Consider the following 15,603-nt stretch of genomic DNA (forward strand, 5'->3'; position numbering starts at 1 on the left):
GCTTCAGTGCACTCTTTTTGGTACCTACTTAAAGCATTCTTGTTTAGACAAGCCTACTTCTCTATCTGAAATTCTGGTGTGTTTTTAGTTCACTGCTGGTTTCAATTGTCTGAATGTTTTAAATTGTTTTTACTAATAATTTTATTGTTGTATTCTTTTTTTAAACCCCTTTGAGGGTTGTTGTTGTTTTTAGAATCAAGCAGCATATAAACTTTATGAAATACATGCATGCAAACATAAAATTATGGTGTAGATGCAGCTGCTGTCTAACCTCCCTGGAAACAAATCAGGATGAATGTGCAATAAAACAAGTTGCTCAAACCTTAAGTTTTCTTTATTTTCAATGGGGCAATGGTTGTAGTCCAAGACGTCTTTTTTTTCAAAGGGGCAATAATTGTAGCCGTGCTTTTTCATCAGAAAGCACAGGCATATGACACCAACCATTTAGTCGTCGAGCTGGCAAAGCGCAGCTACGCCCCTATTAATCCAGTGCTTCTGGGGCAAATCGGAAGGGAGCTCAATGGAGAGCACGTAATTGGTGGAGTGGCCAGTGGTGGACAAGGTGCCTCTCCTGGCACTGGTTTTGTAGACGGGGCACAGGTAAATCCCTTCGTGCAAAAATTTGGAGCTCTCGCCAGGTTTCAGCCAAATGATGGGCAGGGAGTCGTAGAGGATTTTGGGGAAAGACTCTCCAATCCGCATGGTCTCCCTGTCCCAGCGGGCCCCTTCCAGATAAAGCCCTTTCACGTAGGCTCCATCTTCAGGCAACTGAGTCATACTGTGCTCCTGTGTCATCACCTAAATTGGGTGGGGGAAGGAAAGAAGAGATGGTGTATTAGAACATGGCCTAGGTCTTGCAGAAGGAAGGTTCTATCCAGTGCTAGTTGCTAGCTGTGGCAAGGAATGTCTCCTGCGGATCTGAAGCACTGAAGCAGGGCGTGCTGAAACATCACACCCAATCCTCTGTGACTCAATCTACCCAGAAGCTCCCCAAGTATCTACAAGGACTCCCCATCACGCTTTCTTCCCCATCCGACTAGCTCACTACGGGCTTCTTAAACATAAAGAATGGAAGAGAAATATCTACAAATGCTTGCAAAAGCTAGATCCCAACACTGGTCCTCATATTTCTAAATGCTCATTACACTTTAGTTCATAATGCTCTCCAGACTTATTACTTTTGAATCTGTACTCTCTGCACAGTTCCCCAAAGACATTTTCTGAGAAAGGGTAAGGGTAAATCCCATAGCTCGTTTTTCTCCCTTTCTCTAACAACATGCCATCAATTATTTAATATTTTACTATTATCTTCTAACACTAAGGGATCAATTAAATAGGAAAACGGCCTCTGTTGTTTCTGGCCTTTGAATGCTCTGAATGGACTCTGGAGGATGCAGCTTCAGAAATCTATGTTTTGTGGAAGGAAGGAAGGAAGGAAAGAAAGAACACTTTTTTTACCAGCCTCAGTGCTTTACATTGGAGATCAGTGGTACCATCAGAGCAAGGGTGTGTGCCCAGGGCTCCATGTAACAGAATGAGCAGCCCCCCCCCCCAATGCAGTAGGATGGCCTTTTTGAAGTAAGTAATATAATATGTACTGGTATTTAAGGAGAGATGGGTGGGAGCAAGTCTGTGAACTCTAAAATTACCTAATTATACCACTGGCAGATATGCTTTATTGTTCCCTAGATTCCAGTTCATGCAAACGTCCCAATCTTCAGTAGCCTAACTCTGATCTCTACAGATGGATTGGCTGAGGGCGATGGAAGGAAAACAAACTTTCTCAGTGTACACCCTCTGAAATTAATGGGCATGACTAACGTAGGTTCATTAATTCCAATGGGTTTACTCTCAGTAGGGTTTCGTTGGATACAGTCCTAGGTTACCAAGTTTCATTTTGCATAGTATACAGGAACTCTTAAACACGGAATGAAATTGTTTTACTTACCTCAAATTCAAATCCAATGTGATCTATTGGGATGGTGTATTTTCTGGCATAGTTCTGTGAAACTCCTGTCAAGAAGGACTGAGTAAAGTAGAAACCAGAAATCCAAAACACAATTGGAGGTCCGTGATTGATCCACTCCTGGGTTTAACATGAATCAGCAAAGCAAATAGTTATTATGTGGGATTAAAAGAAACAACAACTGCATACGGTCAGCTGTAAAGTCTTGAAGGCCAAGAGCTTGGGGTAATGGAATCTCAAACCGTCAGTCTCCACCATTAAACAAATGCAAATCTGTAAAGGTTTACGTCCGAATTTATAAATATTAGGATAAGAAATTGACACCACACTTAGCTGAAAACACCAGCATGATCCTTAAGCATATATAAATATAATTTAAAATATTTAAATTTAACACACTTTTTTGGTGTACGCATCTATTTCTGGGGCTTTTATTAATTAATTTATTGTTGGCAACTGCTGTCTCTCTTTGAATCTTATCTAATAATTAAGGGTTGTCACCAACTAGTCCTACTCCAGAGCAGACCCACTGAAGTTAATTGACTTTAACTTTAACTTCACATTCAATAGGTCTACTCTGGAGTAGGACTAGCATTTGATGCAACCCAAGATCCCTTAACAGCGAGAGCTTTTTTAACTTCTATTCCTGCAACAGTTCTTCTAATCTGTGGCTCTTTCTTAACCACCTAGCTAGCTTTCTACTTCCTGCCTCCATTTACACTACTTAGATACTACCGAGTTAAGCCATATATAAACTTTTGAAGTAAAACAAATAAAATTGCATCCTGAGGGAATATTGAGTTCCCCAAACCAGTTCTATATACTTGAGCCATCCCAATAAATGTCAACAAACCACTAAAAAAACAGAAAACAATAATTAAATACAAGCAAACATTGACAGAAGTAAAACACACATGAACAAAAATATTTTAAACCCATACAAATGATTACAGTAAAAACAGCATGGCACCGACCCTCTCATTAAAAGCAGTCAGTTACCAAAAGCTTGTTGGAACAAAAAGCTGTGGAAGGACAGCAAGAAGGGAGCCAATCTAACTTCTCTAGGGAGGGAGTCCCAAAGTCTGGGAGCAACTACTGAGGAGGCCCTGCATAGGATTGTTATGACTCTACCCATTTTGATCTCTCTCAGTTTCTCAAGTCAAATCAAGTCATTTTATGACAGTCAATGACCAGTATCAAGACAAAAACGCCAAATTCCAAAATTTAAAAGCTCAGAACAAAATAAAGAATGTAAAATCACTTACATAAAAAGGCAGTTCTGGCTGGACATTTATTTGTCCAAAAGGAAACCGTGTCAGAAAAGCAACCTCAATTGATAGACAGTTACTCTTAGTATCTCATTTTTCTAGTCTTAAATGCACCCCCACACACATTTCCACATCACTTTGCAGAGCTTTTTTTTAAAGTGCTTGTGAAAATTAATTAGCATTATAGTGCCAATTTCTCCTAATATACACATACTTGCAAGCAATTTTCTCTAATAGAATGAATGCATTTTGGTTTGTTATATTCACTAATATATGCACTTCTATGCACTCTTTACCACAATGCATGCACTTTTGTACCCATTACTTGGCTGGAGATCCTCACTGCAACCTTCAGAAAAGTGCAAAATTTGAAGGCCAGCTGTGTTTTGGTTCACATATTGCTTTGAAAAGCACAAATTAGGGAAGTCTGTGTTTAAATGCAAACCAGATTGAATTCTTCCTCCATCTCTACTCATGTGTAAATGATCTTGACAACAACACTGAACCATGAGAGCTAAAGTATACCTGAAAGAAGACCAGCCTCATGAGAAGGTCAGACACATAACTCCCCATAGGTTTCAAGGATGGGTAGGATTTGGCTGCCCACATAGGAGGCACTTTGCCTACAAGCATGCTGTTGAAGACATCCTCGAGTTCTGAAGACATCAGCACCTGGCCTTTGATGGCTTTAAGTAGGTTGACAAGGCTGCTGCGTACAACCTCTGTAAGCCTAGAGGGAGAAGAAATGGTTCTGAATCTGTCCTGAATCTGTTAACCATAGGCTCCTGCTACAGTCAACTGCAAGTCCCATCACCTTCTCTATATGGAATAGCAGGTGGGCAAATATCTGTGATTTCGCTTGATGTCCATTATGCTAACATAAAATATACGTGGAGCTTTCAGGCCTGTGGCTGCTCCATCATTATTTCTATTAATATTGCAGGGTGGAGAAGAAGAAGAAGAAACCCTACCTGTTGAACCTGATAAGTTCTTGCCTAAGAACCGTGTTCATGGACTCCCTGTAAAGTACCGGGTACATTTCCATCACATATTCTAGGTCGAAGTCTTGTGGTAACTTGGACAGGACGTCCTGTGCCAGTTCCTCTACTGTTTCCTAAAATCAGGAAATTGGACATTTTTGAAATGGAATACACTTGAAAATAGCATTTTTTGTAGCTCTTTAATAACCTGCCATCTTTTTGTATGTTATTCTTCAAATATGTAATTTTTCAAACTCATTCGCCCTTTTGAGCTTATTATGCTTTTAGTTGTGCTTAAAAGGTACAGGTAAAGGGACCCCTGACCATTAGGTCCAGTTGTGGCCGACTCTGGGGTTCATCTCGCTTTATTGGCCGAGGGAGCCGGCATACAGCTTCCGGGTCATGTGGCCAGCATGACTAAGCCGCTTCTGCCGAACCAGAGCAGCACACGGAAACGGCGTTTACCTTCCTGCCGGAGCGGTACCTATCTATCTACTTGCACTTTGATGTACTTTCGAACTGCTAAGTTGGCAGGAGCAGGGACCGAGCAACGGAAGCTCACCCCATCGTGGGGATTCGAACCGCCAACCTTCTGATCAGCAAGTCCTAGGCTCTGTGGTTTAACCCACAGCGCCACCCTGCTTAGCACGGCACTAAATACAAACACCGTAGTAAGAGCGATGGATGGATGGATGTCAGGTGTCAACAGTCAGGGTAAATAGGTGCATCTTCAGCATATGATAGAAATTACATAATGAAGCTGCTCGACACATCTCTAAAGGGATGGAATTTCACAGCTTAGGGGATGCCACAAAGAATGCCCTCTCCCAGGCTACCAACACCCCTGAGGGTAGCCAAATAACCAGATGGGCCTCTTCTGCCAACCTTAACATCCAAAAGGGACTGTCAGAATGGAGGTGGTTGTTTAGATATTTGGGGCCTAAGTCATTTAGGGCTTGAAGCACTAGATGAAGCCACTGTGTCATTTTGTTACCTGTGGAGATTTGCCGCCACCACCTGCTTGTCGGGGCAAAGTCAGCAAGACACTATTGAAAAGCAGGTTGGTCTCTTGGTTATCCTTTGTGATATCTGCATTCTCGTGTAGCCCAAATACTCCGGGATGGGTTATAATTGGCAGACTTCTCAAGTAGTCTATGTAGGACTGTAAAGAATATATAACGGTATGTGTATTTTAAGAATCATCACTGGCAAGCAGGTTTGCTAGATAAGGAGGTGGTATTGTTCACACTGCCCACAATTGGTACAGACTGTGATGCCCACATTTTATAAAAGCATAAGAAAATCCCTGCACAACCAGGCTAAAGACCCATCTAGACCAGCATCCTGTTCTTGCGGCGGCCAAACAGATGCCTCTGGGAAGCCCGCAAACGGGACCTGAGCACAACTTGTGATTCTCAGCAACTGGTATTCAGAGGCATTTACTGTCCCTGATAGTGGAGGGAGAAAATGGCCATTGTGGCTAGTAGCCATTGATAGCCTTATTTTCCATCTGCCTAATCCACTTTTAAAGCCATCCAGGTTGATGGGGTGGGGGGGGGAGAGAGAATTCCATCATTTTACTAGGCGCTGTGCGAAAAAGTACTTCATCCACACTCTCTTACCTGGTATGTCCCAAAGGATGGTACAAAATATTCCCCCCCTGGGGAAAGCTGATAGTTTTCCAGGACTTCTACATCTTTGCAATACACAATTGAAAGAAGAGAGAGCAGGAGACGCCTGTCCTTGTCGTCCGTTACCCTCCCACCATAGTTACATTCGCCTAGGAATAGAAACAACACATTAGAATGAAAATGGTAAGATGTTTATGTAGCATGCAGATATGCCTTCTGTTTAAAACAGGAGACGAATAAGACTCTGCTCACAAGGTGACTGGAGCCCACATACAGCGGGCTCAGGGGGAAATTGGAACCTACAGGTGGGACATCTTTCATAAACAGCCATATGTTAGCTAGCCTTGCATTACTAGGGACGATGGAGTTTTGTCAGAATTGGACTCCCATTATGGATCCCCATATACTTTGGGTGGTATGGTGGAGGGTAGCGGCTATTAGACTGTGGCCCAGATGTAACAGGAAACCATGGTTTTGGGGAGGATTCCAGATTCAATCGCCGCCATATCCCGGTAAGGCTGGGAGAAATCCTTGCCTGTGACAAGGGAAGGTATCGGTCAGTCAGAGCAGACGATACTGAGCTAGATGGACCAATAAACTGACTTTGTATAAAGTCACATGAGCTGGAGTATGACTTGCATGCTCCTCTCTCTCCTCTCCTCTTTTCCAGCTGTTTTGCTATGGCCAGACTGAGGAATGGGGAAGGGATGTGTGCAAGCCTTGGGGGCTCATTTTCATAAATGAGAAGCCATGCTTTTAGCTCACTTTTGTAATACGCTCACGTTCGTAATGATAGCTAAATCACACTAAGCTCATTTTCATGATGCTAAACCAGCATTATGTCTGAATGTAGCCATAATGTCCATACCTGTAAGATATGTGAGAGCTTCAAATGGGGTTTCTTCATATTCATTCAGAAACATCTGAATCTGCCGCATACTGATTCTCAGATCAGATTCATTGAATTCATAAGGAATGTTCCAACCTGTCCAGGTCAGAGTGGGGGGAAAGTGAGTCTGCAATACAACAAGCTTTGTTCTGCTGATGGCAAACAATAAAATGCCATTCAATGCTAATAGGCTAAGCTGAAACAATACTATAGTGAAGCCCAGGCATTTGTCTCAATATTGTATCCAAGAGGGAGATATTTATCTTTAATTAACTTCCCTTATAGTGCAGCGATGTGTTCCAGGTCTTACATTAATTTGAGCTGCTAATGTTAAATATTATTTATGTGCCCCTCAGCTGTCATTTGAAAATTGCTGAGCTCAAAACTGAACAGCTGCATTCTGATAGACACAGAAAAGGCACAAGTGCCCCTGGCTAATTTGAACAGAAGCTCCTTATATGGCCACGTAGGAAATCTGAGCAATAGATCCAAGTTTGTAACCACATAAAAATGTTTACCTTTGTTATTTGGGGTGCCTTTGGCAGCAAAAATGGCCCAGTGGGCAGTGAGTGACATACATGAGGAAATCTTCAATAAAACTAAGCCCCAGCTTAATCGTAGAAAGAGCTATGTACTGATGCAAAACTGAACTGTGGGATCTGGATCACAGACTGACACAATGATTGGTGCAATGGTTGTACCATTAGTGGCATGGGGTCAAAAGCGATTGCCAGTGCCTGTTTAATCCATGCTGTGCTGTTCCTTCGTTTAGAGTTGCAGCACATATAAGATGATAGCATCAGTGTGGTGTTGTGGACAGAGCAGTAGATCAGGAAGATCCTCTTTAAATTCCTCACTCGGGAATAGGGATGAGTGAATCTGTCACTTTAGGTTTCTAATATTTCCAATCTTAAATGCAGTTCTTCACATTTCTATACAAGTTTAAGGTTGTTGTTGTTAAGTTCTCACAAAAACTCACTGGCATTTTAGTGCAGATTTCTAATATACACATTTTTGTGTGCAATTTTGCCTAATACATACGTACATTTTCCCCAAAGCCACTTCCCTGAACGTAATGCAGATTCATATGTAATTTTCATGTATATATGCAATTCTGCACAACCTTTACCTCAGTATGTGAACTTTTGTAAATACAACTTGGCTGGGAAAACCGCAAAATTTGGAGAAACGTGAATTCTGAAGGATGGCTTTGAATAAGGTAGATTTGCCTTTAAAGGTGAACTGAGTTGGATTTCTCCCCCATCCCTACTGAAGAACAACACTCAGTGAATGGCTGGGTCACACTCTTTCAGATTTATCTACTCACAATGTTGTTGTGAGGATAAAGTGGGGAGGGGGGCAGATAGGAACCATTTATACTGCTTTCATCCTGGATGAAGAATTGGACAGACACCATCTCAGAGCCTGCTCCAGCCTCTGCTGGCCACAGAACCACCTACCATCTACCTTGTCTTGGGTGGCAAGGAGAAAGATGGATGAAGGTGAAGACCATATGCAAACCTCCTCTGGCTTGACTTTCTGTTCCCACCTCCCCAGCGCCATCTACCACAAAAAAAAAAAATGTTTTTGAGAACAATAAAGCACACAACATCTTACCTAATGGACCAAAGTTTCTTCTTTCTTGCACAAGAGCATGGAAGAAGCAGAGGCCAAACAGCAGCTTCTGCCAAATTTCTTTCTTTTCGCAACTGTTAAAGAACATGGGGTCAGAAACTGGGTCGTTGAGGTAGGATCGAAGGAGATTTGCTCTCACCCCTTTAGGTGGCTCATTGGTCATTTTTATTCCGTTCTGGAGAATGCTGACAGGAAACTTTTCGGATGGATAACTAGTCAGCCACAATCTAATGAAGTTGGGAGCAAAAATAAATTTGGTTACATGGCATGGATGCTGTCTATGTGTAGGTCAGGGGTTGCCAGTGTGGGCACCCTCCAGATGTTTTTAGACAACTAGCAACCCTGACTACTGGCCACGCGCCAGCCCTGTATCAGGAAATTTTTAATGTTTTACACTTTATTATGTTTTTATATGTGCTGAAAGCCACCCAGAGTGGCTGGGAAAACTCAGCCAGATGGTAGGAGTATAAATAATAAAACTATTATCATGCTGGTTGGGGCTGGTGGGAATTGTGGTCTACAACATCTGGATGGTACCACCTGGGCTACCCCTGGTGAAGATACACAAGCTTATTTTCACACATTTGAATAATGGTTAAGTATCTTGCCTTTGTAACAAATGTGTTAGAGGCCTAGTTCTCATTGAGATGGTCAACCTGTGTCTGGACCGTACCACATCAGACTCAAGACAGGAGCTCAGATGAATGCACCTTTGTGTTTTTTTAGTTTTTTTAGAAGGGGGATCCTGCTACATAGAAAGCTCTTATGTGCAAGAGAAAGGGAGACCAGCACTGTCACAAAGCACCAACACAAACCCCCACCTCAACCCCCTCTTTGCAACCAGGAGTACAATAGTCATCACCAAGACATGTAGTAGTGTCAGTGAAAAAGTGAAAAACTGCAGAGGGGCAGTTACAGGAAAACCTTTGTGTTGACTCTGCACAAACCACTGCTTCCGATAGAAAAAGTTCTTAAAAATGTAATGATCCCCAAATCTGGGCCCCCACCCTGCCCTGAGGAAGACTCTGATTAAGACGAGAAGCAGGCAAGGAGGGGACCTTTCAGCACCTCCTTCCATGCCTTTCCAGCAGAAGATGTAGCTCTCCTGCCACCCTCAAACCCTTAGGATGAGTCCCCAGTAGCATTTCATCTCTTCAGTCTTGTAGAAGTCAGCAGTTATGGAACTGGACAATAGCCCTTTAAAGAACACAGCCAACTCCTCTGCCAGCGCAGGGCTAATTGCGGGGCAGGGTTTGGCAACCTTAAACTCTTTGCTGAGACAATATCCACCCATTAAGCACAACAAAGGGAAGACTGAAGCCACTGGAGGTCACAGGACCTTTCCGTGGTCCTGATAGGGCTTGCCTAAATCTGGGCCTATATTTATTTTTATTTATTTCACAAGATCTATATACCACTCGATTGCGAGAAAACCTCAAAGCTGTTTACAGAAAGAGTAAAATCATAAAATCATAAAAATAAAATCATCTTAAAAAAAAAGAAACAACTATTGAAAACATTAAAAAATAAATAAAATCAATGATGGGGGCAGGGAGGGAAAGCAGATTAAAATGTAAGTCAAGATTCTATATTTATGGATGTGTTTTTAGCAGGCACCAAAAAGAGTACAGTGAAGGTACCTGCTTGGGAGTTCCAACTGAAAATATAAATTTCTTACAAATACAGAACAAGTATTATGAGGCACTTGTAACAGTGCCAGTTCCACAGATCAAAGCAGTTGCGTAGGCATATATGGGATAAGGCGATCTCACAAGTAAACTAGTGACAAGCTGTTAAGGGCTTTATATACAGTGGTACCTCTGGTTACGAACTTAATTCGTTCTGGAGGTCTGTTCTTAACCTGAAACAGTTCTTAACTTGAGGTACCACTTTAGCTAATGGGGCCTCCCACTGCCGCCACACGATTTTTGTACTTACCCTGAGGTAAAGTACTTAACCCAAGGTACTACTTCTGGGTTAGTGGAGTCTGTAACTCAAAGTGTTTGTAACCAGAGGTGTTTGTAACCCAAGGTACCACTGTATTAACATATAGATGTGACCTTGGCCCTGAACTTGATACTGCTAAATCGAGTCACATGCTACTGAGCCTGATCTTACCTGCATGACCCTGCTCACTGTGATATTATCTGGCATGGCCTCAGTGGGAAGAGATATTTTTCTAATATTACCTTCTTTTAAAAAGCCTGTGCCATGTCCTCTGTGACCCTAGAACCCCAGGGAATCAGAACTTTAATTGCACCACTTTCCTGACCAGCAAAAGAGGCTGTCTGGAGCCCAGGAAATGAGATTTCTACAGCATCCATGTAGACTGTATAATAGATATTGAATTCTTGCCTGAACTTGGTATGAGTATTCTCAGGTACTATAACCTCTTCACAGATTTTTTCCAAAGCAGGCATCCAACTGGTTGCGAGATGGCAGTTCTGCAGCACAACCCAAGTCCCGTCCACGATAGCCTGATTAATCATCTTTGCTGCTATTGGGCCTTGGCCCTGGCCAAGTGAAATAGTCTGGATGCTTTCCATGCCGAGATCATCAGCAAACTTCAACAAGCCTAGCGTCAAATATTTAAATACAAATCGTTTTAATAAATGTGCAGGGTTTTAGCGTCACGAACACTATTCAAGAAACCCAAATGGTATCTTCTCAGTTAAAGTAACTGTAATCTTTAGAAGACATCTGACGGCAGCCCTGTATATGCTATTATGTTTTTTATATATGTTGGACGCTGCCCATAGTGCCACCCAGTCAGATGGGAGGGATACTACTACTACTACTACTACTACTACTACTACTACTAATAATAATAATAATAAAGGTGGTGATGGAGAATTACAAGTGCTTTTTGGAGGACTTTCTGGCAAGCTGCTGTTGCAAAGACCTCTGCACCCAACATATAGAAAAATTAAGGAATGTCAGTAGGAAGCTACTTTATACAGAGTCAGAACATGGGTTCATCTAGCCCAGTAGATGAACTGGCAGCAGTTCTCTCCTAGCTTTACCTGGAGATGCCAGCAACTGAACCTGGAACCCTCTCCATGAAAAGGGTACCATGAGCCGTGGTCTTTCCCCACTGAGTTTCCTCTGGGTGCATTTTGTGTGCTGGAAAACAGGCCCTGGGGCAGAGGGGAAGGTTGGACCTACAGATGAATCTGGCCCAGGAGATGCTGCCTCTGGGGATCCTAGTTTGAGGGTCTCATAAGAGCATAATAAGAGCCTGCTGGATCAGCCAATGGCCCATCTAGTCCAGCATCCTGTTCTCATAATGGTCAACCAGATGCCTGTGGGCGACTCGCAAGTAGGACTTGAACACAACAGCACTCTTGCCTCCTGTGGTTTCCGGCAACTGGCATTGAGAAGCATTACTGCCTCTGACCATGGAATCTCTGGCTCAAGTTCAGAATTGGGGACCCAGGTCTAGATCCAGCACCTCATCTGCTTGCACTGCCATTTTTTTAAAAAAATCTGACTGTGCACTCCTCCTCTGGGTCAGAGTTTGAGCCGCTGCTCAGGGTGTGGGTAGTGAAAGGTGCAAATTATAGCCTTGTTCAACCAAAAGGCAGTATCATGAAAGGAGGATTTCATGTTGGGTTATTTAAGAAACCTCACCTGCCATGGGATCAGCACCTGGCGACAGGACAAAAATCAGAGGTGCGCAGCAGTTGGAATCATGGTAACTTCCAACAAGATCAAATGTTGGGGGTTCGATATATATCTTCCCCATGTTGTCTGAGATGAACAGTTGGGTGGCCGGGATGATTTTATCTGGTCTCAGGCATCGGAGGATGACCATGCGGTCAAGACCCGTGGCCAGATTCCATTCACCGGGAAACTCTTCTTCATGAGGTTTGGCAGAATCATAAATCAGTTTCCATTCCATGACATTGGACTCCACATGATCCAACAGCCCACGCAAGTTTTTCAGCCCTGAGGCACGCACAATTTCGGCCCACGATTTGTCGGACAACCACTCTGGGGCAGGATTCGCATACGGGTTCTCGAGCGCAACCCCACCCGTCAGAAGGAAACGCCAGACCTCATCATCAATCTCATCTCTCCCTTTCATGATCCCAATAGTCAGAAGTAGGGAGAAAAGAAGCTTGTCCTTCTCAAACAGGGATCGGCAGACGTTGTTGTAGATGCTGATTGTGAAATGGTCAATTATGAATTCAATCCGTTCTTCCAAAACATCGCTTTTCCTGCTATTGGCTAGAGACTGGACATAGAGGTTAATAAACCATATCAGGGAATATTGATACATTGGTTCAATGTTAGCCAGATCAGAAATGCAAAAGAAGACTGTTGCTGAATGAACGGCCACTGGCTTGTACCCCATTCGGGTGGCATCTATTTCCATTTCGGTAATAGTGGCAATTTCCTGCTTTTCAGATATTTCTTCAGACAACTCTTTGGAAGAAGAGAGGATTTTAATGGCTGTTTCATCTTCTAAGATATTTCCTTCCGACTTGGAAAGAACTTCCAGGATTTTGTCTTCAATCTCCTTCAGCTGTTTCTTGTTTGCTGCACTTTCTACAATCAGCTTGTTCTTCTTCTCTTCCAGCTCAGGCTTTTCCTTCGCAGCCACAATCCCAAGAAGCTGGTCCTGAAGCCCTAGAGGGGTGATCATAAAATTGAGCAGACAAACTTTCACAGCAATTTCAGGAAGATAATGAGGATTCCTTAAGCGTGTCGTTATGTAAAACTTGAAATCCCTTGAGTACTCAATAATGTTCTCTCCCAGTCTCATGTACTCCACACCTTGCTGTTTGAAAGTTGCCTTTAGCAACACCGGCTCCAAGAACGCATCCAATTCCTCGCCAATATTTTCAAGCAAGACTGGGGTTCCAAACTGGATGGCGTTCTCCAAAGTCCTTACATAGTTGGTGTCAGACAACTTGATAACGGAAAGCTTATTGCCCTTTTCCATATTTTTGACCCACTTGTTGGCTTGCCCTTGAGGATCAATCATTAAAGCCCACCGTCTTGAGTTGGAAACAATGATGCCGTTGTCAATTGAAAAGGAATCAATTGGCAAGCCGGCAATCTGCCAGGCACGGATCTTGACTGGGTCCCCTAAAGTGTTACTCAGGCTGAAATCAGTCGAGCATGGGACTTTCTCCTCCTTGCACAAAGCCAGCCATTTCTTCTGACATTCTGTACGGTAATCAACGGTAAAGGCTCCCAGATAAGCCACCGTCCCGGAAGATAACAAGACATCCCCAGTGAGGTCAGTGTATCGAATTCCTAGCAGGCGTGCTGCTTCCGTCCACCTATCCTTCTCGCCTCCCAAGCCACTGATCAGCTTTTCAGCCCTGTCCAGCTTCTGAGAGCATATTTCAATGTTGTTCTCAAGTTCTTTCTTCCGGTTATTCATTTCTTCAAATTCGTCATTCAGGTCCTGGAGGCGGTCAATCACCTTCTTGAGTTCTGCTCGCTTCGTATTGAGCTTCTGCATTTGTACAGCGAGCAAACCTTCAGCCTCCCTGAGTCGTTCACGTTTTGGAGCTACCACCTTTGCAACACGGTCGTACACTTCCATGGCTCTCACCCATTTACACAAGCCTTCGCAGGCGGATGATACATTTTTTATGACAGCTGGCTGAAAGTCCGGATGGTTGATGAACTTCTCTCTAATTCTCTTCATTACAGCTGATGGGATATTGTCTTTGTCATAAGTCTTCAAGCCTTCGAGGAATTTCAGATCCCCTAGAACCTTTTTGGAACTTCCCCAGTAGTCTTCTATCATTTTACCTGAAATTTCACATAAATACATATATATTAAAATGTTTTCAAAATACGAATATCTCATTTAACAAATCTGGAAGATTTTCAACCTCCCTGTTCTTTCCCCTGAAATAGTTTTTTGAGCATCCAGGTAAATCTTAAGCCAAAGCAAATGGATAAGGTGGTATAATGACTCACTTCCCATAACACTTGTATCTATGGTCTATTTTATTGCATTGAATGCAGTGGAGGCTGAGGCTATTGGACTTTTAGGGCAGAATGCAGGAGGAGTTAGAGTCAATGATAGGCAGAGTCAACTAATTCTGGCTTTGTCTTCACCCTCCTTCCTGCTGAGTTCTATAACAGCAACACTGGGGCTAAGGAGGAGCAGGAGTAATAATAATAATAATAATAATAATAATAATAATAATAATAATAATTTATTATTTATAGCCCACCCATCTGGCTGGGTTTCCGCAGCCACTCTGGGCAGCTTCCAACAAAATATTTAAAATACAATGAAACATCAGACATTAAAAACTTCCTTAAACAGGGCTGCCTTCAGATGTCTCCTAAAAGTCAGATAGTTGTTTATTTCCTTGACATCTGATGGGAAGGCGTTCCACAGGACGGTCGCCACTACCAAGAAGGCCCTCTGCCTGGTTCCCTGTAACCTCACTTCTCACAGTGAGGGAACTGCCAGAAGGCCCTTAGAGCTGGACCTCAGTGTCCAGGCTGAACAATGATGGTGGAGATGCTCCTTCAGGTATACTCGGCTGAGGCAGTTGAGGGTTTTAAAGGTCAGCACCAACACTTTGAGCTGTGCTCGCAAATGTACTGGGAGCCAATGTAGGTCTTTCAGGACTGGTGTTATGTGGTCTCAGCAGCCACTCCCAGTCACCAGTCTAGCTGCTGCATTCTGCATTAGTTGTAGTTTCTGGGTCACCTTCAAAGGTAGGGTTGGCTAAAGACAGGCTTAGCTTTGTAGGGCAGGGCAGCACTTGCCCTAATGGACTAAACTCTACTGGGTGAATGTCTTAATATATAATATAAAGTGATACAATGGCAATGCTCAATATCAACAAAGAAGCACATGACAACCCCTCCCAATAATTGTGTGTGTGTGTGTGTGTGTGTGTGTGTGTGTGTGTGTGTTTTACCGCTTCCACTTGGATCAGGCTTTCTTTCTGGCTTTATTCCTTTCATAACACAAATGCTCTCCATGACCAGCTTGACAGGTCCTGGTGGATTCTGCATGGACTTGACAAGGGAGATATCTGCAGGGTTCAGGGTATCAAGAGCCGAAAGGGCAGCTTCCAGGGCTGGCATTGCCTCCGCCAGGTCCCCCTCACACTCTTCCTGTAATCACATCAAACTTAGTTGGTCTCTATGGTGCTACTGGACATTTTTTATGTCATCACATCAAATATATTCCCACCACATTGTCAGGATGCCACTGCACAGTCCCGCGAAACAACAACTTTGCAAG

The 15,603-nt window shown here is 43.1% G+C and overlaps 1 protein-coding gene across 7 annotated transcripts in view; it reads right to left on the reverse strand.

The window, feature by feature from the left end:
• Positions 1 to 316: 316 nt before the first annotated feature.
• Positions 317 to 15,603, reverse strand: part of DNAH3 (dynein axonemal heavy chain 3) — an 88,546-nt gene continuing 73,259 nt past the window's right edge. For all 7 annotated transcript variants that reach the window (XM_081839437.1, XM_081839441.1, XM_081839436.1 and 4 more), the window contains exons 52-62: positions 15,275 to 15,473; positions 12,000 to 14,141; positions 10,725 to 10,944; positions 8,352 to 8,596; positions 6,714 to 6,830; positions 5,837 to 5,994; positions 5,209 to 5,376; positions 4,206 to 4,348; positions 3,760 to 3,964; positions 1,949 to 2,086; positions 317 to 798 (exon numbers count right to left, since the gene is read on the reverse strand). In XM_081839437.1, coding sequence (XP_081695563.1) covers positions 445 to 798; positions 1,949 to 2,086; positions 3,760 to 3,964; positions 4,206 to 4,348; positions 5,209 to 5,376; positions 5,837 to 5,994; positions 6,714 to 6,830; positions 8,352 to 8,596; positions 10,725 to 10,944; positions 12,000 to 14,141; positions 15,275 to 15,473 — 4,089 coding nt within the window. In that variant the 3' untranslated portion in view covers positions 317 to 444. The remainder of the gene's footprint in view (positions 799 to 1,948; positions 2,087 to 3,759; positions 3,965 to 4,205; positions 4,349 to 5,208; positions 5,377 to 5,836; positions 5,995 to 6,713; positions 6,831 to 8,351; positions 8,597 to 10,724; positions 10,945 to 11,999; positions 14,142 to 15,274; positions 15,474 to 15,603) is intronic.

Source organism: Podarcis erhardii (assembly GCF_964252035.2).
Source record: "Podarcis erhardii genome assembly, chromosome: 14".
NCBI lineage: Eukaryota > Metazoa > Chordata > Lepidosauria > Squamata > Lacertidae > Podarcis > Podarcis erhardii.